Source organism: Lepidochelys kempii, chromosome 11, assembly GCF_965140265.1.
Source record: "Lepidochelys kempii isolate rLepKem1 chromosome 11, rLepKem1.hap2, whole genome shotgun sequence".
Taxonomy (NCBI): Eukaryota; Metazoa; Chordata; order Testudines; family Cheloniidae; genus Lepidochelys; species Lepidochelys kempii.
In genome coordinates, this window is record NC_133266.1 from 70,591,218 (window position 1) to 70,617,584 (window position 26,367).

Below are 26,367 nucleotides of genomic sequence, written 5' to 3' on the forward strand. Positions count from 1 at the left end.
AATAGAAGCCTGCTTAAGAGATTGTTTAAATCCTCAGGTGCCCCTTACCATTGTATCTGCACCACTCCCAATGCACCTGTGAGGTAGGGATGTATTATCTCCATTTCACAGATGGAGAACAGAGCCACAGAGTCTGAGGTTACACAGGAGGGTCTTGAACCTGGTCTCTGGCTAGCACCCTAACCACTGCACCATCCCTCCTCTGGTGTCTTGGCCCACATCCTTAGGGCTTTAAGAATCACATAAGTAGCTTCGCCTTTTGAGGTATAAATTTGCCTTCTTTATAACTAGAAACAGCATCAGCTCTAATACAGTCCTATAGCTTGGCTCTAGGAGTCCTCTGGCTCTTCCCTCATCCTCTATCAAGCACATGTCCTAAAACATGCCATTGGGTTTGCTTCAGCGTACACGCCTCATCACTTTAGCCAAGCAGCCACACAACTGCCTTGGGAACTTACTTCAACCTTAAGTTCTTCCTCAGAATTCCCACAGACAAAAACTTCATCAATATGAACTTCCTCCCTCCAGGTTCCACAGAATCACATTCACTTTCCCTTGTAAGATAGCTGGCTGTGTCACCAAACAAAAGGTGACCTCAGCCATTTCTGACATTTCTAGAGCATGCACCCAGTGGCTGAGCAAATCCCATCTGTCCTGTGTCCGTCCTTACCACACCGACCATGTTACTGCCTTCTGCTCTTCAGAGGCCATTTTTATGGCACTTCCCTTCCTTTACTACTTGTACCTTGCTTCCATGGAACACCCTGCCTCCCAGGTGAACTGCAAAATCAGTTCATTCTTCCATAATGCCTACAACAAAAAGTTATCCATTAATAAGATAGGTGATAAGGCACTTGGATATAGCTGGGGCATTTAAATATGTTAAATATGTTAAATGTGCATACTATGATTGCATCTCTCTTTCCACCACATTTATATTGCTTCTTGTCTTAACCTCCAATCCTGCAAATACTTACACAGGTGTTTCATTTTAATGGGACTGCTCATGGCAATAAAGTAAAGCATATGCGTAAGTGTTGACAGGGTTAGGGCCTTACAATCCATGCTCTAAAGAGTCTGTCTGGTTGTCTGTGGCCAGTAGCCAGAACTAGGGTGCTAGCAGGATTCAAATAGAGCAGGTCAGCATTTTTCAAACTTGGATTTTTTTGACCACATTTCATTGATTGTGAATTTAAACAGGGAAATAAAGCCCAACAAAAAAAGTGCAAAAAGTAATCTTTTTGACCCACTATCCAGTTATTTTTATTTATGAAAATATTTTTGAAGTTTAAACACAGTAAACATTTTTTATTAATATTAATTGTGAAAAAATTTTGCCAGCACTAGAAAAAAATTAAGTTGTGGAAAAAAAACCCAGGTATGAAATTTTTACCAGCAGTCATTCCACAGAGAAGTGAAATTTCAGGAGGGATGGTATGACCACACTTTATGCAAACATGACTTAACTGATAATTTACAGAGGGTCATATATTGTGCTGCACAAATCAGAGACACCACCCCACACACAGCCCTCTGACACAGGGCGTCTGGAGAAGACAAACAAATGTATTGGTCACAGACATTGCCATGCCATGCAGATATTGTGCATACTCACACAAAACCACATTTGTTGGGAGTAAAAATGCTCACTGTTTCAACACTGTTGCTCACCAAAGCACAGCCCTAAGCTAAATTCATCTGCCTACGGGTCCCCTGTAGAGGGGGAATGAGTGAGGGAAGGTGCTGTGGCTGCTTTTCACAGTCACAGCCTGTAAAGGGCTCCCCACCCACTGCTACTGGTGGCTGGGTCTGGGGATTTAGCTTTTGCCCCCTTCTGACGCTTACTTGCACTACTGCCCCCTCTCTCTCTTTGACTCAGTCCTCCTTCATTGTGACTCAGCTTTCCGGCCAGGTCACTGTATAGTGCCCCCTTCTAGGATAACAAAGTCCCACGGGACAAGCTGTCCAGATACTGTTGCAGGCAGTCTCCTCTTCCAACTCCAGGTCCTGTGCTACTGGGAACCTGGTCCCACCTGTTACCCCGGGTCCCAGCCCAGGGACCCTCTCACTGGCAATCCAGGTCTGCTCAGTCTCCAACCTGGTTGCTGTTTCCCTGGACTCCTCCCTACCTCACCTCTCTATCTCCTTGCCTATCTCTGGCTTCACCCCAGGAGCTTCCTCCACTCCCCCTGGCTACTTCACTTCTCAAGATCACTTGTCAGACGCTCTAGGCCAGGGCAGGACCCCAGGGCTTGATCTTCTCCTGTCCCTGGCCAACTCTTTTCCCTCTGGGGAAGAGGTTTTCAAACTGTGGGGCACGCCCCCCAATGCCACGCAGCTCGTTCCATCCCCATATGGCAGGGCCTGGGGCAGCCTCTATGGGGGGTGGGGAGGGAGCGCCACCTCCCCCCCAGACTCACCTCAGAGCCACCCAGCCTGTGGGTCAACGTCAACATTCGCCGTGGCCACACCCATTTCCGCTCCAGGCAGGCTCTGCCCCCGCAGGCCATCGCAGATGCCTTCCCGGGGGGCACGTATTGGCCCTGCCCGAGCAGCGCCACCTGGCTGCAAGGTAGAAGCAGGCCACTGCTGAGGAAGCCTTGGCTGTTCCATTGGTAAGTAGTTTGCCTCTAGGTGCAGCAATCTTAGGTTAATGGGCCCCTCCAGGCCCACATTAACCCCCTCAGAGTTTGTGTGGGGCAGACACCCATCACACAGCCTCCCCTCCATGGACTTTCTGCCACTTGCCCAGAGCCCCCAGAGGCAGAAAGTCCACAGAGTGAAGGCTGTGACTGTGGAAAGCAGACACAATACCCGCCCTCACCCACTCCCGCTCTGCAGGGGATCAGCAGAGCAATGGGGCAGGTGATGACCAGGGAGAGAGTATAGCCAGGATACCATGGAACATGATGATGATTCAGTGCATCTGCAGGGTAGTCTCTGAAAGTAGTGCACCTATGGGTCCTGGCAGGTTTTAAAGCAGCCCTCTGCTGCAATATCTCCCGTAGGGGTGTGGTGATGGAAACTCTGCATGTCCTCTTCCGGGAGCGAATTCCCTTAGCTTCTGTGAGGCCCTGTGAGTAGAAGGAGATACCCACTTCGTCAGGGTTGCAGCCCCTTCTGTCTTGCAACAAATACTATACTGATTCTAGTGTGACATAGCAATAAAGTAATGTCTGGAACCTCAGGAAGAGTACACATGCCACGTGTTACAGCAGAATAGATTAAGACGCTGGTATAAATGTTTAAAGAAACATTCATCCTGGTTGTGATCTATGTCAAGTTTCAGCCCAGTATGACTTAAAGTGTCTGAATCATTAAAACTTGGAAAGCTTTTTATTTAAAAAGCAAGGCTACCTTGATATCTTGGTAACAATGCTTACAAGTGTAGTGAACTTTGTTGCCTGCTAGTTTCAATAAAGTGCCATCCTGGCTTCAAACCAGTTCCTGTTAGACAGATAGAGACGCTAAACAAAACTATACTGAGAGTCTGGGGTAACACTACAGAACACAAATATGATGGGCCACATGTTGGACAGGTGTGTGAGAAAGGCTCTTAAGAAAAGAAGGTATCCGCTCAGGGGAGGCAGATTTCAAAACTACATCTCTCAAGCATTTCCTATAAATGTGAATCTTTGCAAAGCACCAAAAGATACTAATGATTCAACCAAAATACATGGGTAGATAGAACAACAACTTGATGATGCAGGGAAGCTCTTGTGTGACACAAACAAAGCAAAAATGATTTTCCAAGAGGGTAGCTGGATGAATATTGTGTTGTGACACTGAGCCACAATTGCTAATAAAGGACCTGATTTCTCCCCCATTCATCTCTATCAGAGCAGGATTAATCCCTACATTTCCCTTTTAATATTTTCTCTCTTGGAAGAGAAAGCTTGGTCCACAAGCCTATGACCTAAAATAATTGTTAACCACAGCCTTGCAATCAAAACTATTTATTTGCCCAGACACCAAATTCACTCTTCCATACCATAAAAATTATGGGAAGGAGGGTGACAGTTTTACTTGCTGGCATAAAATATAAAAGTCTCCCACACAGGATTTTTTGCTCGGCTCTTTTAGTCACTCTCCAGCCTTAGCTGATATACGTGTTTTTACAGGAATGGGGAGGCAGGGGTGAAATGGCATTTGAGCTGCCAACCTGTAATCCAAGTTACAGACAGAGGCAATGTGGAAACAGCTGAGTTATAAGCCCTTGAATATTGGGGCTTTATAATGGAAATTTTGGCAGACCCTTAACTACAGCAGCGCTACCGGGCGCCTCTACAATAACTAAGCCAACTACCTTGAAGGATCAAAAATTAATAGACATTTCAGACAGGTTTTGAGGTTTCGACCACTGCTTTTCAATTGCAAAGACTTTTGCTAAAGTTAGACACTGAGGAGGTCAAGCTTTTGGTAACATAAACATTTCGTCTGATTAAGAGAGACTACTTGTCCCTGGTTTTGAGTAGTAGATTTTAGGTCATCCTTAATTTTTTACTGACAGTAAAGAGCAGGTCATTGACCTACATACAGAGCTATTTTATTTTTCTCCCTCTTGATAACAATGGCCAGAACACCTATGTGTCGGGTTCTTCTGTATTCCCATATAGTCGGCAATTCACCATGGGGGCAGGACTTAAAACCTTTGAGCCTCTGAGTGACTGGGATAAAAAAAAATTACCTGGGCTTCCTTCCAGCCATTTGAGCTTCAGAATCCATGAGAATTCAACCCAAAAAAAAAGCATATCAGAGCTTTAATCTAGGAGCTTTTTGAAGAGATTTAAAAAAAAAAGTTCCAGTAAAGTTCACTCTTACCTTCTTCGCTTTAGGAGCCATGCATGCCAACATCGCCCTATTTAGTAGAGAGTTCCTCTCCTTGACCTCCTTTTTACAGCAGAGATAATTAACATGGTGGGGTAAGACGAGTCGCTAAATTCACTGCACTCGGTCCTTTTTTCCCTTTTGCTAAAGGTGGGATGATTAAAAAGAGGAGAATGGAGTTGATTTTTCCTTTTTTCTTCTAAAGAGACTAAAATTGAGGGGGAGAAAAGGTTCTTTGCTTCTAAACTTTGTCAGTGGCTCCAGGAGAAAATAAAAACAGGAGCCTGGAAAGAGTCGGGTGTGCTGGTGCTGAACTACTGGGATCTGTGGAACATTTCTGTCTGCTTCAGACCGAGATGGAGACACATTTGTATGAAATGAAAAGATCCATTGTTTTCAGTGAGGAACATGAGGGTGAGCAATGGGCTGGTGTGCTCCAGGTGAACCTGTGCATGCAGTTAGGCCCTCCATTCGCACATCTCCTGCTTTCTACATGGACGGGAGAAGAGAGATTCTGCTGTGGCAATGCCTGACTCCATCCCATTGCTTCATACAGATGTGCTTCTGGAGCAGCTCCGTGGATTGGAAGCCAGCAATGGGAGAGGGTGGAGCAAGTATTCCCAGGCCCCTGTCCCAGCTCTCCTCCTAGGTTTCTGTGTGGTACTAATGTTCTGGGACCCCAACCCATGGCAGTAGGGAGCCTTGCCAATTGCAGCTGATGGTTGGTGCCATCACAATCAGCTGCAGCTCCTCTGTCATGGTGGCTTTTGGAGATCCCCATGGTTGAAAAGGGTTCAGCCTTCCAGAACCCACAGCACCCCTATGCTCCTCTCCCAGCAGTCGGGATAATACCAGGGAAATCCAGAAGAGAAACCTCCTAGGGCTGTTCGCCTCCTGTGAATCTCGTAAGGGTTTTCCCTGTTGACCTGGCCCAATGATAAGTAAATAACAAACAACTCTGTGCCACTTGGGACAGGTACCTATGTCTTAGTGAAGGGTTCTACCAAGGAGCAGGATGTCGTAGCCAACAAGATAGTGGATAGTGAGAGCCTGGATGGCAGCTTTGGCTGTCAGGTCTCAGCAATTTTAAGAAGGGAGAAGCATCACGATTTATACACAGGGCCTAGGAAGAGGGAGGTATCACAGATGACCTGTATGCTATGGGTCTGAGAGCAACGGGGGAGGATGGTGACAGAGATGGTGGGAAAGGATTGGAAAGCAGGATAAGGAGGTGAGTTTTGGGCCATGTTAAACTGAAGTCAATCGTAAGGCACAGGGGAGGTTTTGGAGAGACAGGCTGAGGTGTGGATATGGATAGGTGAGGACAGGTCAGGAGTGGAGACCCAGATCTGAGGGACATCAGCATGTATATGGTAGCTGACAACATATATGAGCTGAAGATCACTCCGAGGTCTATAAAGGGGAGGAGGGAGAGGTGCCAGTGGAAGAGTCCATGGGGAACCCCCATGGAGAGTGGAGTAGTAGTCATTGAACAGTGATCCCTGTTACAGGGTCCCACCTTGTTGTAACCCTAACCAGGTACTGGGGCGAGAAAATAACACACAGTCTCTTACTGTCACCCCTGCGGGTCTCATGCTCTTGTTATATGGTGTCAGAAGTAAACTGAATCTTTGCACAAAGAGAGCAAGTTAAGCCACCTGAATTCCTCAGTCTGAAAAGGAACCTGGCGGCAACCTGGAAGCAGCGATTTTGATGCTTCAAAGTTTTCCATGAAATAATGTTTTCAAGAAATCAAAAGGGTAGAGGGTGCTGCTACTTAAGATCCATGTGTGAAATTTTCAGCACATATAGGAAACAGAATGTAAAATATCCACTGAAACCACATGTGATTTCAAATGGCTTTTGGGCAAAGGCTGGTGAAGGGCTACCTGAATTAAAGGGGAAAGATAATCCCTTTGTAACAAACTACACCTGTCATTTTTAAGACTCAGCTGTTGCACAGACATATCATGTAGCAGTGCTATAAGAGCACGTGTATCACTTCTTGCTCATGGAAACCTGGTGAGCTAGTAGAGAATGGCCCACAACTAGTTAGTGGCTCATTTTAGCCTTTCTTTTTGAAATATCAATTCAAGCACACCACATCATACTCTTCTGCTAATGTATTTGACTGTGCATAGTAAGAATCATTACAAATAGCAAAAACAATCATTTAAATATCCCTGTCAAATTCAGGGGACCCATATTTAGCATTGCTGGAATATTGCAATACGCTTCACAACGCCTTGAGATCCACCAGTTCATAGACTGGCACTAAGGTTTTTTATTCTTCTGCCTAACAAGGCCCTTGAGCTAGAAATAATTAACCCTAAAAAAGTTTCCAAAGAGCTCTGCAACAGGAAACTAGAAGAGAAGAAATATTACAAGAATGCCAAATAGTTAACCCCCACCTCTTGCTGGAGAAAAAAGAATTTTAGACTCCAAACAGAGTCTCCAACAAACTTTGTGCACCAAGGTCCTACATCAGAACGATTCCTGAGATCAGTCCCAGAGGAGGAACAGCAAACACCTGAACAAAACCAAGAAGGATACTACCTATGCTTCTGGAGAGCACCCAGAAAGCCCCTGTCCATGCTTCTGTGCTGAGAACAGCAGTACACAGCAAAGAGATGTTCCAGGTGATGTAGTCAACTCAATGGCTAAAACAAGCCTTCGCAGAAGAAGCAGGAGCACCAAACCACTGAATTTTGGAGTTGGTATTGACAGATGTCCACCAATAAAAGTCAGATAAGCCTCTCCTCTGTCAGGGAGCTCAGAGCATTTACCCTGACTTTCCATCCTAGATGTCTCCATATGTGTTACATTAATTAGCTGGAATGGCTGATTTAATTTACACAAGTTTTCTTTAAAGGCAAGATGTAACAGTAACCACTGGAGAAATAGGATGCTGAGCTCTGCTATGTGAAAGGGATGTTATCTAATATGGATCAGGATAACAATAGCAGGACCAGGAGCAGGAGGAAAACATTTACTCTTACCAATACAGCTGTACAAAAAATCCATTTTTTCCCCTGAAAAAAAATTGTAAACAAAAATTTGCCATTCAAAATTTTGATTTTCTGTGGCAAATTTTTGGAAATGGTTTGATTTTTTTATTTTGGATTTTAAAATAATCCAATTTTTTATTTGTTTTTTCTTTTTCACCACAGAATGAACTATGTCATTGAGTTTTTCCACTTTTTCCTTGATTTTTTCCATCCTCTTCCCTGTCTAACTTTTCCAACATTGGAGAAGCTGTAAAAAGTTAGCTTGGGAAAGAGAGGAAGAGTGTGTTGAGGGAAGAAAACTTTGACATTTTTCATGTTATTGCACCTTGTCAAAAAGAGGAGATTGAAATTCTACATTTCAAATATGTTTTGATCTTTAAAAACCTAAACAAAACTTTCAAATAGAAACAAAATGAAAATTCTCCTTGCCTCCAATTAGCGGGACAAGGAGAGTGAAGCAATATATCTTATTGTTGGTGAGAGAGACAAGCTTTTAGCTGACACAGAGCTCTTCTCCAGGCTCTCTCACCAACAGAAGTGGGTCCAATAAAAGATATTACTCACCCTCCTTGTCCCTCTAATATTCTGGGACCAACATGGCTACAACAGCACTGCATACATTGCATTAAATGACATTTTCCCACAAAAATCTTCCTTTTGACTTAAACCTCATTTTCACAGTGGAAGATATTTTCAGTCAATATCTGAGGGGAGGAATAGCTCAGTGGTTTGAGCGTTGGCCTGCTAAACCCAGGGTTGTGAGTTCAATCCTTTAGGGGGCCATTTAGGGATGGGGCAAAAAAAATTGGGGAGTGGTCCTGCTTTCAGCAGGTGGTTGGACTAGATGACCTCCCAAGGTCCCTTCTAACCCTGATATTCTATGATTCAAAAAATGTTGACCAGATCTACTTCCCCACAGTCTTATGTGTTACTTACCTTTATTACCAAAATAGTTACTAAAGGAGTGACTGGAGAGGTAGGAGGAAAACCAGGAGAGGAAGGAGTCACAAAAGCCAAAAGAGCACAAGTATTCAAGGAGTGTGTGATCAACAGTGTCATAGAGTCTTAGTGTACAAGGCCAGAAGGAACCACCAGACAATCTACTCTGACCTCCTTGTATGTGTCAGGCCACCAACATCCACCAGCACCCATAACCTAGAGGTCAAGGAGGAGAAGCTAGCAAACAGGCCCTGTCATCTAGCTACGAATATACATTGATTACATGGACCAATCACCACACATTGGTGCGCTCTCAGGGGAGGAGGCAGGGAAGAGAAGGGGCCGGGGTGGGGATTTGGGGAAGGGGTTGGAATGGGGGCAGGGCCGGGGGGCTGAGAGGGGTCGAGCACCCACTGGCGCTAGCAGAAGTCAGTGCCTATGGAACCGCCAGAGCAGAAAGCACAAGTCCCAACCCTTGAGTGAAAGAGCCTCAAGCTGAGAGCTTCAACAGACACATATCCTCTGTGGATCAGGCATAGAGGCAGGTACATAGTACAGTAAATCCTCACTTGACATTGTAGTTATGTTCCTGAAAAATGCAACTTTAAGTGAAATGATGTTAAGTGAATCCAATTTCCCCATAAGAATTAATGTAAATGGGGGGGTTAGGTTCCAGGAAATTTTTTTTTTTGCCAGACAAAAGGCATTATATACATTTTAAACAATTTTAAACAAGCAATTTAATACTACAATCATCATTCCTGAGTAAGAAGCTTGGTTGAGGTGGTGGAGTCAGACAGTGGAAGAGGGTGGATTGTCCAGCTGCTCCTCTTGCTGAACTTTCTGAACTCAAAAAAAACATCTAGACATTGTTTTGCTTTCCTTTCCTTTTCTTGTAAATTTCTTTATAGCAAGTCATTAGATGACCAACTCCCCTAATCACTTTGGAGCTTTGTTCACTGTCAGGATCATCATCACTCAACCTTCAACCCGCCCACTCCACCCCTTTCCCCAAGCCCCCACCCTTGACCCTCCTCTTCTCCCCCCCACCTCCTCCCCCTTTACCTTGCACGCTGCGTCCTCGCTCCTCCCCCCTCCCTCCTGCTGGGGGCGATCAGCTGGCTTGCAGCGTTTAGCAGGCAGGAGGGAGGGGGAAGGAGTGAGGACTGGGCATGCAGGCTCCCCCTCCTTCCCCCCCTGCCTCCTGCCTGGGGCAATCAGCTGGTTTGCAGTGCTCAGGAGGCAGGGGAGGGAGGGGGAGCCTGCACACCGAGTCCTTGCTCCTCCCTCCTGCCTCCTGCAAGCCTCAAGACAGCTGATTACCGCCGGCAGGAGGCAGGGGGAGGAGGGGGAAGGCACTGATCCATGGGGTCTGCCGGCGGGCAGGAGGCTCTGTGGGAAGGGGGGGGGCATAGGGAGGCTGCCAGCTGTGGAGAAAGCAGACAGCCAAACAACGTAATAGTGGAGCATTGCACAGCTTTAAATGAGCATGTTCCCTAATTTGATCAGCAACGTAACAATGAAACAACGTTAACCGGGACAACTTTAAGTGAGGAGTTACAGTACACTAACCAGTGGGTTACATGCTTCCTCTGGAGAGAAGACACTCATTCTCAGGCCCACAGCAGTTCAAGTCCCCATGCGCCCTTGCTATGTGATAGCCACTATCTTGACTAACAGTGGAGATTGGACCAGGGACCTCCAGAGCTAAATATTTGAGTCTCTACAGATTGATCTAAAGAACCTGGGCCTGTAGCAGACTGTGAACTGGTTACAGAGGGGGACACATAACATGCACCAAACAGTGGTATACACATATGCTTAAGGGCTTTCCTAAACCAAGACTACAGTACTGAGGTTAGTTTGATTTTCATTTGTCCTTTACAGGTCATCTTCCACAACCAAAGGGCCAAATGGAGCTACGTCAATTTGGATGAGCTGGGGATCTAGCCCTTACCTCCAACTTCCATGGAAATATAACCATTTAATGAAAGAAAAATTAGAGAAGAGAGAAGAATTAAGTAGCTACATAACATGTTGTCAGAAGGGTATCCAAACAGATTTTTCATTAGGCACCTGGTAGTCTTTAACATGGTTACAACTCAGACTGTTCTAGGCACCAAAGCCAAATGGCAATGTATAAGGAGAGCTAGGGGGAAGAAAACCTGCTGAAGTTTGCATGAGTCAATCTGGACCTGAGCAAGGTTCATTTCAGTTAAATATAAGCACTGAACATCACTAAACTCTGTAGAAGCATATCTGAGCAAAATAGGTGCACAGTATACATAAGAAGAAACTTTAGACAGGATTTTTACTGGCCAAGCCACAAAGGAGAGTAAATATCTACATAGAACCAAATAAATCAGAGGTGGACAATATCCGTGAGATAGGGATTGCTGTACAGCTGAGCCCAGTACTGTCACATCAGTCTCTACTATGAAATCTACATCCCAGAATATTTTCAAGGTCTTGCATTATTACCTGTGAGTCTCCCCTCCTCCCTGCTGCCCTCCTCTCATTACCTAATAGAAATCCTAATCACAGCATGGCCAGTTGTACTGGCATGGGTGCCAACTGCCCTTTGCATGTACTGCAGAATTTGACATTGTTTTGCCACCATGTCACCGTTACAATGGTTACAACGTCAACTTCTAGTAGAAAAAGTAGCAGTAATTTTGATTCGTTTAGACTGGCTTATCACATTCACTTACTTGCATTAAGAAACCATTGGTGTGGACTGTTTATCTTTAACCCCCTTCTGTTTGTCAGAAGGCATTCTGTGCTGTAAATAGAATATTGTAAAGGGGGGGGGGTGTCCTTTTAATGGCCAAGGTTTCATGGCAGCCTCCCCTGATCTGAGATCACTCTTTTACAAATTTCCAAGATAATTTGTATTACAGGAATGTTTTTGTTTAAACACAAACCCTGTTCTTCTTGAAATGGCAGGTGCTGCCACATGGGACAGTCCCCAAAGTTGGGTAGCAAGCAATTCGGTATACTGCTCACAAAATACACTCCTTTCGGTGGGCTTGAACCAAGAAAGGAAGTGTTCCCCTGCAGTACGCACAAGGAGTGAAATCCTACATTCCTTATTCAAGCAAAACTCCCATAGACATCAGTGGGATTTCTGTCTGAATAAGGAGGGACTCAGGAAAGACTGCAGAGCTTGACCAAGGAAGACAACAAACCGGAAGAGTAGTTCTTGTTGGATAATTGCCACCCATGCCCCAATTCTCTTCCAACTCAAAGTTTTAACCTCACAATTTAAACATCTGTTCTCCCATTGATGCAAGGCTATTGAGAGATTTCTCTGGCAACAATTTGCAAATAGACCATTCTAGTGTGAGTAAAGTTACTCTACATTTGGAGAGCCAGGGAATATGTTTCAGCACTTTACTAGTTTCTGAAACTTGGAGAAGGCATAGGCGACAGTTTTGGTCACTTAAGTGGCACTGTCAGAAATGGGTGGAGAAAGCATTTTTAATGCCAAACCTGCCCATGTACAGCACCCCATGTGTCTCAAAGCAGCCCAAGTCAATGCATTAAGTAGCTATAGAAGTTTTGTTCCCTTCTAGTTATTCTGGCTCAATACCAGCGTGAACAGCCTTGATCACCAGCAGCCAAGGTCCAGACAGTGGGTTTGATGTTTTCAGCTGAGACTCATTCCCTGATTCACTTACAGCTGACATCTATATAAAGAACCTTGCCTTTCCACACTGCCTCCCACCTACCGCCTACTCACAGACCCTTGCCCTAAGGCATACGTGTCAGACAAGAGTTGGATTATATGGATAGTCTGCATAACACTCCGGGGCTGTTATCTACACCAAGAGATGAAATGACTGCAGACACATTGATTGCGTGAACTGGCTGATTGTCTCATGTGTCCTTGCAATAGTTTAATGTGTCTCCAGAGCAACACTGATTTTGACAAAACCTTTCTGGCACATCCACATGCAGTGCCCGCCTTGTAACCTTGCCTGTACCAGTGGACGCGGGGTCTCCAGGAGCACCTACTATGTGGTGCCCAGAGCCCTTGCTGGGTGGCACTGGGAGGACTGGCTGAAGCATCGTTGCTTTACTGCTTGTGGCTCCCCATCCATATGAAGAAGAAACCACAGCAGCCTACACTGACACAGCCAGACCTGATCATGGCCCAAGGCATTGCAACCAGGCACTTACACTCAACATTTGTAAAGTGCCTGGGGTTGGTATTGAGTGTGAACCTTTCCAACCAGTGCCCTTCCTTTCTCCTTGTGTGGACAAGGCTCTGGACCTTAGCCCAATGTTTGCACTTACAGCAATCAGCCAGAGTCACAGCCTTAACTTTTAAACAGCTGGGGATAGAAGACTCTTTCACATAAGCCAAAGAAGACCACCTTTCTCCCCGTGCCTGGAAAGCACTTGTGGGTGGCTGTGTGGACCACAGTCCCGAAAGCTGTAGAGGTTAGCTAACTGCTAGGCACAGCCATGGCATGCAGGAAGCGAGCTGCTCTCACCTTGCTCCAGTGTTAATGAGGCTGCAGATTTGGAGGATTATGCAAATAGTACCCCAATATGCATGCTCAGTGAATATGCATGACCACATTTCCATAATCCTCTCTAACGCCCCCCTCCCCTATGCTCCTGCTTCCTCCTTGACAGGTTTCAGAGCAGCAGCCGTGTTAGTCTGTATCTGCAAAAAGAAAAGGAGGACTTGTGGCATCTTAGAGACTAACCAATTTATTTGACCATAAGCTTTCGTGAGCTACAGCTCACTTCATCGGATGCATTCAGTGGAAAAAAACTGAATGCATCCGATGAAGTGAGCTGTAGCTCACGAAAGCTTATGCTCAAATAAATTGGTTAGCCTCTAAGGTGCCACAAGTCCTCCTTTTCTTCCTCCTTGAGTTTCACCTTCCCCCCTCACTCCTGATTTTCCTGTCTTGCCTGAGGCAACAAGACATTTTCCCCTAAGCTCTGGCAGGGCCAGGGGATCCCCCCTTCTCCCTGTGGAGTATTTTCTGGGGAGGGAGAGCCAGAATCTTGCTCCCTCCCCATCTGCTCATCTGCTGATGAGCTTCCTGTCTGCCCCCTACTCTGCACTGCAGCCTGCTGTCCCCACCCCCACCCCCCGCTGACCAGCTGGCTCTGCAGGGAAACCACAGCTGTTGGGTAGCTCTGCCAGGGAGACCCAGGTCCAATTCCCTACTCCCCTACAGCCTTCCTGTGTGGCCATCGCTTCGCCTCTCCTTGCTGCAGGTCCCCTCTGTCTGGGGATAACAGCTCTGCACTACTACATGAGAGTGTTGTGAGGATAAATGCTTTAAACACTGAGGGGATGGAGGACATGTAAGTACCTTGGATAGATAAGGGAGAGGGAAGCAAGGAAGCCATCCCTGCCAGGATGCAGAGCCTTTGGGATCATTTCAGGCTCCCTCTCTGGCGTTCCCGAGTGGTTGCCTGAAAAGCCCAGCAGAGGGGGCTGGAAACTGGATGTCTTTGGAGGAGACTTCCTAGGTCTGATGACTCACAGCTTTTAACAGCCCGTTTGAAGAACAGAGGGCGCTCTACACCGGGCCACGGGGTGTTTGCCTCAAGGTCAAGTCACCAATGCCGTGCTGTCTGCCAGGCTCCGAGAGCTCTGCCTGCGCATCACCCTCCGTGATTATTCTGAGCAGGCTCCCTTGTGTGTGGAGCCCCTTCCGGACACAGCAATGTGATGACGCAGCCTGGTGCTGTGCTCCCTATTCTGGGTGGGACGGTTTCTGAACCCCGGTCCTGGCCACCACCCCTTTCAAAACACAGTTATCTCACCCACTGATTTGACCACAGCATCTACCCCCGTTTAATGCCTCCATTGTCTCTCCTTTCCTCGCCTCATCAAGCTTAACCTTCTTGTTCTCCCTTTCCAGACCCTACATACCACTCTGTCTCAGACCTCCTCTCAGATCACATCCCAGCCCACCCAGGATGCCCGCCTTGTTCCTTTCTCCAGTTTCATCTCTATGCTTCCCCCTGCTCCTCCACACCACCCTCAATACACAGGATGCCCACACAGCGCTGGCTTGCCAAGCGTCCCCCACTCCCTCCTCCAGAACTCGCCAAAAGACTCACTTCTTCTGCACTGGCGAAAAGTAGCAGGTTAAGAGTGTTTTCTAAAACAGCATACACACCATTTTTTCCCCTTCTGGTGGCCCAGCATGTGCTGGCTGCCTTGCATCTGCCACCATCTCAGGCAGACATGGCAGATTTTTCTGTGCATTGCTCTTAAAGAAAACACAATTTATGGTACATTTCAGTTCATTTTTAAATAAAGGCTGCTCATATGAGCGTCGGCACCCCGTCAAGGTGGGCACCCCAGCCTTAACCACATTGTTTCCATTCCTTCAACCTAGTGTCCCATCATGCCAATAGTACCTAAGTGAATTAGGAGCACAAGTCCCATCAGAAGTCAGTGGAGGCCACCCAAGAGCTTTCTCTAATCTTAGTGGTCTCGTTAATGGGAGGTGGCAAAGATGGCCCAATAATAACCAAGTCAAACAACTCAGCTTCCATTTCTCCTTCAGTAAATGGCCGTGTCACTTCATTACAGATGTGCGAAACTTCTGGTGAAGTATGGCGCGATGGTTGATCTACCAAGTGAAGAGACACAGGAGACACCCCTTCACATAGCAGCTAAACATGGCCTCTATGATCATGCTCTCCTGTACTTGAGGTACGGCGCTAGTGCGGATAGGAAGAACAGTCGGGAAGAAACGGCACTCAGCGTGACTTGTGGACAGGCAAAAGAACAAGCGGAGCAAGGAAGCTACTTGCAGATGTGCAGATTGCTAGTCAAGTACGGAGCAGATGTCAACACCACAGATGAAGAGGAGAAGAGTCCACTCCACAAAGCCTGCAAGAATGCCAGTCACAGCTTGGTCCAGTTTTTGCTGCAGAATAAAGCGGATGTGAATGCCATTGATTACAACGGAGTCTCCCCCCTGTCCTGTATTCTACAGACCGCAGCCTTCAAGCAGCAACTGAGGCCACATCTCACAGTGCAGACATTGCTGAACCATGGCTCCCAAAAAATCTGGCCTATGGCCTTCGGGAAGGTACCGTCTCACGCATTGGCTAGAGGCAGAGGCAGTTAGCCAGCTTAAATACCAGCGAGCCTTTTCCAAGGGGATCGGTAAAGGGCTACAGTAAGGTTGGCCAACTGATTGCTAGTTCTAATCCAGGCCAGTAATGGCTGAGGGCAGTTAGCAGCCCAGGGCTGTGCAGTGGCCTATGTGAAAAGGATTTGGTGGTTTCAGGCAAGTTTTCAGCAGACAGGAGTTCACATCACAGCACTGGCATCCTTGTTGGCCATCTCAGCAGAGACTGACCTGATCTCTTAGCCCCCTTTGAAGTGACCCTTTTGGCTGTGGTGGGGCGGTGAGGGCTGAAACTTGCAATGTAACTGCCTGTACTGTCCCTGGTCTGTAACTAAGCAGAGGAATTAGCCCTCTGAGGCCAGCCACCCAGCACCTTGCCTGAGCACTAAATTCACTCACACGTTTCTTTTAAAGAAGGGAGGACAAAGCCTCTTTCAAAAGGCCGATGTCAGTACTCAGCTGGCCGCTGAGAGAGTGATGAGCAGTTCTAGTCAATGTAGGAACAGGAACAACAAGCTAACAGCGCCCCACTCACCTCATGTGTAGTGACAGTGGGTAACAATTTCAACAGCACCTAAGTGACTTAGGCTCTGAAGTCCCATTTTCAGAAGTGACTTACACCTCTTTTCAAGTCACTGGAGATTTGCAAAGTGGACTTAGAAACCTGAGCTCCACTAGTTTGCAATGAGATGAAGGTTCCTAAGTCACTTTTGAAAATGGGCCTTGTAGCAGGATCGTATGGGAAAAACCCAGGAGGTGGGCGGGCGCAAGCCCACCCACTGCTAAAGACCCCTCCCCCAGCCTAGCGGGAGGGACCACTGGACCTAGGGACCAACTGATTACGGGGGACAACTAATGAAAAACAGGGACCGGAGTAAGGGTCAGAGGTTCAAAATGAGGATACCGGATGAGGACACCGAGCAGAGAACCCTGGACAGTGCCCACTGCTCCTCAAAGCTGTCAAGGGAGCCAGCGGACACTGCCCAGTGGAACTCTGCCCGGATGCGTGAAACTAGGGAGGAACGGAAATAGGCCCTGCAGTCACAGAGCACCCCCTTGTCCAACATCCTCCTCCTGGTATTGTAGATGGAGACTTTGGCCAGACCCAGGAGGAGGTTGACGAGGAGATCTCGCGACTTCATGTGGCCACGGATAGGGTGTGCAAAGAGGAACAAGTGTGGGGAAAAGTGCAGCCAGAACCTCAACAAGAGGTTTGTAGCGGGGCGGTCACCCGCTCCCAGCCCAAAGAGGTTAAAAGCCAGCCTTTGGAGAGGGCTGGGGCTGGGAGCCTTAGGCTGGGCTGATTGGGAGGCAGCCTCAGCTGTGGCTACACCCCAAGCAGACTCGGCTGGCTCTATAAAGGGGCTGTTGGGCTGAGGCTCAAGAGACTCTCTCTAGCTTGTGAGAGGGAGGGACCTGGCTGCAGGGACCTAAGCAGAGTACCTAGATTGGAGCAGGGCTGGGGAGCTCCAGCCAGGAAAGCCCCAGGCTATGGCCTAGTATTAGCCCCAACAGGTACTGGGGTTGCAGGGGACAGCCCAACGTTAGACAGAGGCAGCAGGTCCAAACCCAACCTTGCCTGTGATGAGTGGCTCATACTGCAGTCTGCCCCAGGGCGCGGGGGCTAGCTGGTGACTGGCAGTAGCCTACAACTGAGGCGAGGTAGGGATAGAGGGTGGGGGTTCCCTAGGGAGGGGAGACCCTGCAAGTGAGGGGTTACTGCCAGGGTGCAGCACCCCAACATACAAGGGGTACTGCGTCCGGGAGGGACACGGGGGCCCGGCGTAAATGGGACACCGGCCTGCAGAGGGTGTTCCAAGGCTGGAAGTAGAGCTAATTCCCAGGACCCCAGCAGAAGGCGCCGCAGGGGTGAGTCCCACAGGCTTACAGGCCTGAAGAGCCTAAATCAACAGAGGCGCTTTGGAAAATGTTCCCCAGCATGATAATAGTGACTGTTAGCTTCCATGTTGAGAGGGGAACATTTCTTGCGGTAGATTTACATCCTTTTCTTAAGAAACTCGTCATTTGAATACGGCACCCAAAGCAGGTTACAAACTTTAAATACGTTGCCAACACGTAGTCAGTTAACTTACATGTTGAGGACTAAACATTTCCTCTGGGTAACTCCAGTGAAGAAAACGGAGTTACCCTAGATCTTAACCTGGCCCTAGAAGGCTTCTGAGTTATGAACTCTGTCCCATGTACACGGGCTACTCTGTGCTCACACGTGTAGGAAGAACCAACAGAGCTGGGAGCATCTAGCTGGTAAACTCTAAGCCAGGTAGGGCATCAAATAAAAGCTCTCAAACTGCAGCAGGATGTCAATTTTTTTTCACAAAACAAAAAAAAGCCCAAGATAAATTAAACAGGTAAACCATGTCCAGCTGCTTGGCCCCTTTCCAGGGCCTTCTCCCCTGAGCTGGGGGCCTTGTGCAGGTGCCTACCTGCTCCTTGCAAGCAGCTAGAGCTGTATCCGCAGTTAGCTGCTTGTTGGCCTTTGATCTAAGGACCAGGTGACCTGCAGCTATGACCTGAACCCTGGGAGGCAGCTAATTAGTTCCATTGGGGACTTAAAGGACCATCGCATCCCCTGACATGAACAAATGGTTCTGGGTTTGGGAAGGAGGCAAGGTTGGGTTGTTCTATTTATCCATCTGTATCAAAATCTGTGATGTTCCTCCCTAGGGTAACTTCACTGAAGTCAGTGCAGCTACACTAAGAATTCATGTGAACAACTGTGTACGGTGTGATTTTTTTGTGTGTGTGCCCAATTCAGCACTGCGTTAGTCCAGTCTGATGCTGGTGTGCCTCCACTAAGGCTTTGTCTACACTGGAACGTGAACAACCAAACTTTTTGTCGGTCAGGGGTGTGAACACACACACCCCGAACGACAAAAGTTTTGCTGATGAAAAGCATCAGTGTGAACAGCGCTCTCCAGCCGACAAACAGCAGCTGCACTGCACGCCTTTTAGCAGCATGGCTGCAGCACAGCCGTGTCACTGAAAGGTGCGCGGTGTAGACATAGTCTAAGTCACATAGTAGTGAATCACACCCTGTATATTTTTTGCCGCCTCATTTGGGGCCTGACCTTGAGAGGCGCTGTGTGTCTCTCAGGATCAGGCCCTTAACGTCACACATCATTTGGCTTTAAATCACATTTTAATGAGCAATGTTGGTCACATGCAGACAGAGGGTAAAGTTTTTAAAAGTGCAGGGGCTTATTGCCCTCCATGTTTGTGTGAATTAAATACATGCTGGAAACTTATTTCAGTGATCAGAGAGGTTCCTATCCTGCTGAGAATGTTTCATTGGCCTTAGACACCTAAGTCATCTAGACACTTCTTAAAATTTTTACCCAGAGTGCTTTGCTTTGTAAAGGGATGACTTTTTGATGGCCTCTGAACGTGCTCAAATTCAATCTGATTTGAGAGGGGGGAACCTTTCACTGGGATCATGCTGCCTGGAGTAATGAACATTAAAATGTGAATGAAATGCTTTGTGGTGATGGGTGTATGAAGTCTATAGGAGGGTAAGGGGGAAAGGGTTAGGATAGGCTGAAACTAGCTCTGTTGTGGAGGCTGAGAAACAGAGTGCCCAATCTATCTAATCTATCACAGAGCCCCGGCATATCAACTTGGTATTTTTGTCATCAAAGTATCTTGCTATTGCTTTGCATTTCATTGATTTTTACCTCAAAGCATAAAGAAAATATTATCCTGGCTTATGTACAAGCAAAGAGTGTAACCAAAAAACAAATGGTTTCAGAGTGGCAGCCATGTTAGTCTGTACCAGCAAAAACAACGAGGAGTCCTTGTGGCACCTTAGAGATTCTTATTCTTTGGGCATAAGCTTTCATGGGTTCTGATGAGCATGTTCTAGCCCACAAAAGCTTATGCCCAAATAAATCTGAGTCTCTAAGGTACCACAAGGACTTCTCGTTGAAAAAGCAACTGGTGCATCCAGTGAAAATAACCTCACAATAAAAGCAAGCCTTCCAATTATTTTTGCATATGAAGGAGATTTAGGGACTTGCTACAGAGCAGAACTTCTTCTTTTAATGTTGTGTGCACCATTCCCAAGTGCCTTGGCTAAGTGGTTTACACAGATAATTGGGCTGTCATTGGTGGAACCTCTGATCCTTTCATCTAGTGACATGATGAAAAGTGAAACCTCCAGTCGTCCCATTTGGGATTTTTAAGAGTTTCGGCACTGCGTGTACAGGACCCCCAGTGAAACCTCACAACATCACCTCTACATTTGTTCTTCTAGGTGCTGAGGTCTTGTGCATCTGTGCCAGAGATCATTGAAATCCTCTTCAATTCCTACTCTCAAGTCCCCATCTCCGAGCAGTGGCGGGAGGCTATTCCAGAGGAGATATTTCAGGTAGGAAAGCTGTGGGCTGGTTTCTTAGATAGGCATATAGCCAGTGGCACAGTTTTGCCTCCTAAGACATGAGTTCATATCCCACAGTGCCTGAGGCCGTGCCATCATGAGACCTTGAGCACTGCAGGTTCCTTCCCACACCACTCCCACTATCAGAATGGTTGCCTCTTACACCTACCCTGCACAGATGTAAATAACCAGATAAGGTGCAAGGCAGTGAAAAATCGAGCCCCTGCTTTGCACCCAGTAGCTTAGGATCCTGCTCTAAAAATGAAAATAGCCAAATGGCATCAAGGGCAAGTACAGTTTCCAGCGGATGGCACAAATGGAAAGGAGCAACTCCAAAATGAATATTAAACTTTGTTAAAACTGACCTTAAAAAAAGAATGTTTACTCTGGGAACATTTTATATAGAACAGACCTAAAATTCATCTCTTCAGTTTTACACTGGATTAACGCCATCAGTTCAAAAAACGTTACTCCTGATTTACACCAGCATGAGAGCACAATAAAGCCCAACGTGGTAACCAATACGTGCATTTGTGACATCACTTCCCTGCAAGTCCTGCACTGATGACATAGGAATGAGTGGCGATGGACAGTGCAAATCCAACCATACAAAGTTACAATCAAAAGGGCCAACAACCAACCACTTGTTTTGAATGTTCTTTCCAGTTTTCTCCATATTGAGAGTCTGTACAAATCCTGTCCTTTTTAGCTAAATGTCAGTTTTAAGAGAGCGGGTCAGAATAGCTTTAGTTTTCATTTGTTTGGTTTTTTTAAATGTTGGAAAGTAACAAAAATAATGGAGTGGCAGTGAATAGCTGAGGGTAAAGGGGAATACACTGAGTCCTCTAGGTCAGTTCTACCTCTGATCCAAGCTGGAGGCAGCATGGTACAATGGGTGTGGCACTTACCTAGGACTCAGGAGACTGGCTATGCCACTGACCTGCTGCGGGACCTTGCACGATCCACTCTGTCCCTTCCCACCCCTTGTCTAGTTAGATTGTAAATGCTGTGGAGTGAGGACTGTCTCTTTACCATATGTTTGTACAGTACCGAGCCCAATAAGGTCCCAGTTTTGGTCTGCATCTCTAAGCATTACTGTACTAGAAATAATTGCACACACAAAACCCCTACATTAAAGGAACATTGCAAAGGCAAGCATTCAATAGTTAGGCAATGCCTGGCAACTTTAACTCAACCCCTCTTGGACATATGCATTATGATAGTCTTCATTACATTCTATTTTTTCCACAGGACCCTTGCCAGGCATACCTATAATAAAATTAATAGTGATCAAAAGTTGTTACCCTCTGATGCCTGTCTGTGAAATAAATAGATGGTCTCAAGCCCGCTACTAGTATGCAGGTTTCCCCATCATGAAACCGTTTGGCTTTATGTAGCAGGGAAGCCAAGGACTGAAATCTGAACGACAATCTCGTTCCTAGGAGAGATTCCTCCAGGTCCCAGCTGAGGTTACGTTAGTGTGAAGAGCGGGGGAAGCACGTGCACTTCTAGTGCTGTCTCTCTGCCGTGGACATACAGAGGAGTCTGGTCAAGCCTGTCCCTTTCATACGTGCTGGATTCACTCAACAAAATTTAGAAGTTCAGGAAGAATTCAGTGTGAGCCTTTTTGCTGCTGTTTCTAGAAATGAGGTTGTCCCTTCCTGGTGAGATTTATGAGAGAACACTGAAAAGATGAAATACTGAAGAGTGAAGATGGCAGAGACCCTGTTAGAACATGAGATGATTATGGCACCTTTACAGCATTGGTATACAGAAACTCATGGCACCATGATCCCTAGATAAGAACATAAGAGTGGCCATACTGGGTCAGACCAAAGGTCCATCTAGCCCAGTATCCTGTCATCCAACAGTGGCCAATGCCAGGTGCCCCATAGGGAATGAACAGAACAGGTCATCATCAAGTGAAATCCCAGTTTCCCATTCCCAGCTTCTAACAGAGGCTAGGGACACTTCAGAGCATGGTTTTGCATCCGTGCCCATCCTGGCTAATAGCCATTGATGGACCTATCCTCCATGAACTTAGCTAGTTCTTTCTTGAACCCTGCTATAGTTCTAGATAGTTTGCACAAGCAATCTCTGGCATATGGTCTTGGGATGACAAGTTTATGGAGGAGATGATATGATGGGATAACAAGATTTTGGCAATTAATTGTTCTTTAAATATTCATGGTAAATAGGCCCAATGGCCTGTGATGGGATGTTAGATGGGGTGGGATCTGAGTTACTACAGAGAATTCTTTCCTGGGTATCTGGCTGGTGAATCTTGCCCACATGCTCAGGGGTCAGCTGATCGCCATATATGGGGTCAGGAATGAATTTTCCTCCAGGGCAGATTGGAAGAGGCCCTGGAGGTTTTTTGCCTTCCTCTGTAGCATGGGGCACGGGTCACTTGCCGAAGGATTCTCTGCACCTTGAAGTCTTTAAACCATGATTTGAAGACTTCAATACCTCAGACATAGGTGAGAGGTTTATCGCAGGAGTGGGTGGGTGAGATTCTGTGGCCTGCATTGTTCAGGAGGTCAGACTAGATGATCATGATGGTCCCTTCTGACCTTGATATCTATGATAGCTATATCTGAGTGGCTATTATAGCATCTGAGCACCACACAATCTTTAATGCAGCTAGCCTCACAACAGAGAGGGAACTGAGACATAGGGACTGTAAGGGAGTCACCCAGGGTCTCACAAGGAGTCCATGGCAGAGCTGGGAACACAATCCCGGTCTCCAGGCTGCAGCCTTAATCAAAGGGCAACCCTCCCTCCTGCTCTATCTCCTCAGGGAACGTCTACATTACAGTCTAAGATGATATTGCAGTTCAGCTAGGGATACCCACACCAGATTCGATCTAGCTAGCAGGGATAAAAACAGCAGTGTAGACACAGGCATTGACTTTTCATTGTGCCAGGGGGTGCTCGACCCCTGGCTATGTCCCAGGCCCCGCCCCCACTCAATGCCACACCCCTACCCCCACTCCAACCCTGCACCACCTCTTCCTGCCCCATTCCACCTCCTGCCCTGAGTGTGTCCCATCCTCACTCCTTCCTCCTCCCCCCCCGCCTCCTGCACACCGCGAAACAGCTGATTGCAGTGGGAGGGAGGCGTGGGGAGGGAGGGGGAGGTGCTGATCTGTGGGGCCCACGGTGGTCAGTAGGCACTTGGGTGGGGGTGGAGGAGAGCTGATGGGGGGCTGCCAGTGGGTGCTCAGCACCCACCATTTTTCCCCCTGGGTGCTCCATCACCCACCATTTTTCCCCATGGCTGCTCCATCACCCACCATTTTTCCCCGTGGGTGCTCCATCACCCATGAAGTTGAGGCATATGAGTGCAGATGCAACAGTGTGATCTGTACATGCCTGCCCAGGGACCCTGAATATGTAGTCATGTGCCACCACATCTTCACTGCCACTATTTTTGCCACGCTAGCTAGATTAAAGCTCACCCAGGTATTCCTACCCATGCTCCAATCAAACCTCCGATTTACCCTTAGATGTGCTCTCATCCCCTCTCCCCGCTCAGTCCTGCGATCGTGGGTCAGTCCTCAAATATTCTGAGTTCACACTTGGCATAGGTCAGGGAAGGAAGGCAAGAGTGGCTCTAAGCCACTGTTACACCCGTCCCAGTCCCGGAAAGCCACTGCACAGCTCTAGCTCTAGCTAGCACCAGCCAGTATTGTTCCCTAGGGACTGTTCCTTCAGCCAGAGCTCAATGAAGCATACTGCACTCTGATTCCCCCCTCTCTAGTCCCCATCATGTCTCCTATTACCTGGAACCCCCCTCCCTACTCCTAGCCAGCCCCAATATGCCCCCTGCCTAAGGAGGCAAGTATCAGAGGGGTAGCCATGTTAGTCTGTATCCTTAAAAACAACGAGGAGACCGGTGGCACCTTAAAGACTAACAGATTTATTGGGCATAAGCTTTCATGGGTATTTCATGCATCTGAAGAAGTGGATTTTTTTACCCGTGAAAGCTTATGCCCAAATAAATCTGTTAGTCTTTAAGGTGCCACCAGACTCCTCGTTTTTAAGGAGGCAAGAAGGGGCTGGCATAATGCCCCATACCAGGTCAATCATCAGCTGCCTCTTTATGGCAGCATTCAGTCTCTGCACTGCTCCTGTAACCACAGCAGAGATCTATCATTTGTTGGTTGGTGTATTTGTGAACTGCTTTGAATGGATGCAGTACGTCGCCCCCTATTTCTGTTGCTTCCTTCCACTAACAGAGTTGCTGCTTAGCTCACTAATTTCAGGCCTGTGGTTTCTGTGTCCTCGGGTCATAAGAACCAAGCTAGCTGCTGTGGGATAAGGCTGGGGTTTACAAAGCACAATCCTGGCCTTTGTCAATCTTTTGAAAACCCCGAGCCTTCCCCCACAAAGTCAATGGGGTCTGGGCACCAAACTCCTTCGAAGCCCTAGGGCTACAACATTTAAAATCTCCACCCCTTCCTTTTCTGGGGGCACATCAAATTGTTAGGCAGGGAGACCAGGCTTCAGCCCAGCTAAAATCTCACCCTTGTGTGTTTACAACTGGTGGATGGCAGCATATAGGCAGCAATGAGCACTACAGTGGCAGTCGTTGATTGTTGCTACATCCTTTGATCCTCGTAGATCTACCCCAGCCACACTTGGAAAGAAAAAGAAAGCTGGCATATAAGGGCTGTTCTCTGTGCGTTCTGCAGTTGTTTCTACCAAGGATTAAGCAGCCATCTTAGAAGCTCCATGCCTCCTATACTTCGAGTCAGCATGCTAATGCTTTATGAAGAATTCTGCTGTCAAGTATATTTAAAATCACAAAAAAATAAAACTGTTTTCCACAATGAGGTGTTGTACCTGCAGAAATTTTGTGTGTCCTTTCTGATGGGAATTACTTTTGTAGGTGTGTTTCATCTCAGAGAATCCTACCAGTACCTAAAGTTCTTAACATGCGAACAAGTTTCGGTAATGATGTTACCTTACTTAATCTAATCATGCTATTGATTTTCAGTTTGAAAATTCTCTGTTTTATCTAGCTTATCCAAAAACTGAATTCAAGGTTTACTCTCTCTTGCTTTACAGATGCATCTGCCCTTTTACGAATCCTTTTTCATGCTGTCATGCACACCTCGGGGTCTGCAACATTTGTGCCGTTGTGCCATTCGGAAAAAGTTTGGCATCAAATGCCACTACCTTATCCCCTTATTGCCTGTGCCCAAACCCCTACAAAACTACCTGCTGCTGGAACCTGAAGGAATACTGGTTTGAAGTGCTGTCCTTTTACTAACTGATACTCAGTAGTATATCACAGTATATTTTGTGTGTGCCTTTAGAATTACAGATCTGTCATTTCCATTATAAATAATTGTTTTTCAGGGATTTACACTGTAACTTAAAAATTTGCTTTCAGTTGAAAATTTGTATGGAATGTTTTTTAATCACATTATATGTTCAGGTTATACTTATTAATAGTCTATGATGGGTTAACAAATGAGTAATCGCTATTATAAGCATATTACAGACATGAGTAGTACGTGTTACAAAAACTTAATTGAAGTCAATGAGATGATGCATATGCATAGTGTTAAATGGGTGTAAGCATCAGCAGGATCTAACCCACGTGCACTCCTAATGATTTCAGTGGTATCACTCCCAGGAGTAAAGAGAGCCAAATTTGGCCCTTAATAGAGTCACTGTTGTAACCTTTGGCAGAATGCTCAAACTGATGAGGATAACCTATAATATAGAAAGGCTTGGCAGAATTCTATTTTTTTAAATCATTTTGATAGATAATATCAGTATTTATTTTTGAGCATCTTTTTAGATTTTATATATGTAAATTTTCATGGTTAACCAATTTATGGACTTTAAGCATTTTTTATCAATTAAAATTTTCAAAGTTGCAGGAAATTAGGTGGGGGCAGACAATTAATTAATGACAGTGGCTGTTAACATTCAAAAAGTCAAAGCATTATAAGCCACTCAAGCACAAACTGTCAACATCACATGTCAAAATATACAAAGCCTTAAATCAGGAAATCACCCCTACTTTTACTATTCATTTGCTAGTCCATTTGTAACAAGCCTA

The 26,367-nt window shown here is 46.5% G+C and overlaps 1 protein-coding gene across 1 annotated transcript in view; it reads left to right on the top strand.

Moving 5' to 3' along the window:
- The window catches only part of ASB18 (ankyrin repeat and SOCS box containing 18), a 34,912-nt gene extending 9,365 nt beyond the window's left edge, over positions 1 to 25,547 (top strand). The window contains exons 3-5 of the mRNA XM_073304772.1: positions 15,349 to 15,853; positions 20,166 to 20,279; positions 25,362 to 25,547. Coding sequence (XP_073160873.1) covers positions 15,349 to 15,853; positions 20,166 to 20,279; positions 25,362 to 25,547 — 805 coding nt within the window. The remainder of the gene's footprint in view (positions 1 to 15,348; positions 15,854 to 20,165; positions 20,280 to 25,361) is intronic.
- The last annotated feature ends 820 nt before the right edge of the window (positions 25,548 to 26,367 follow it).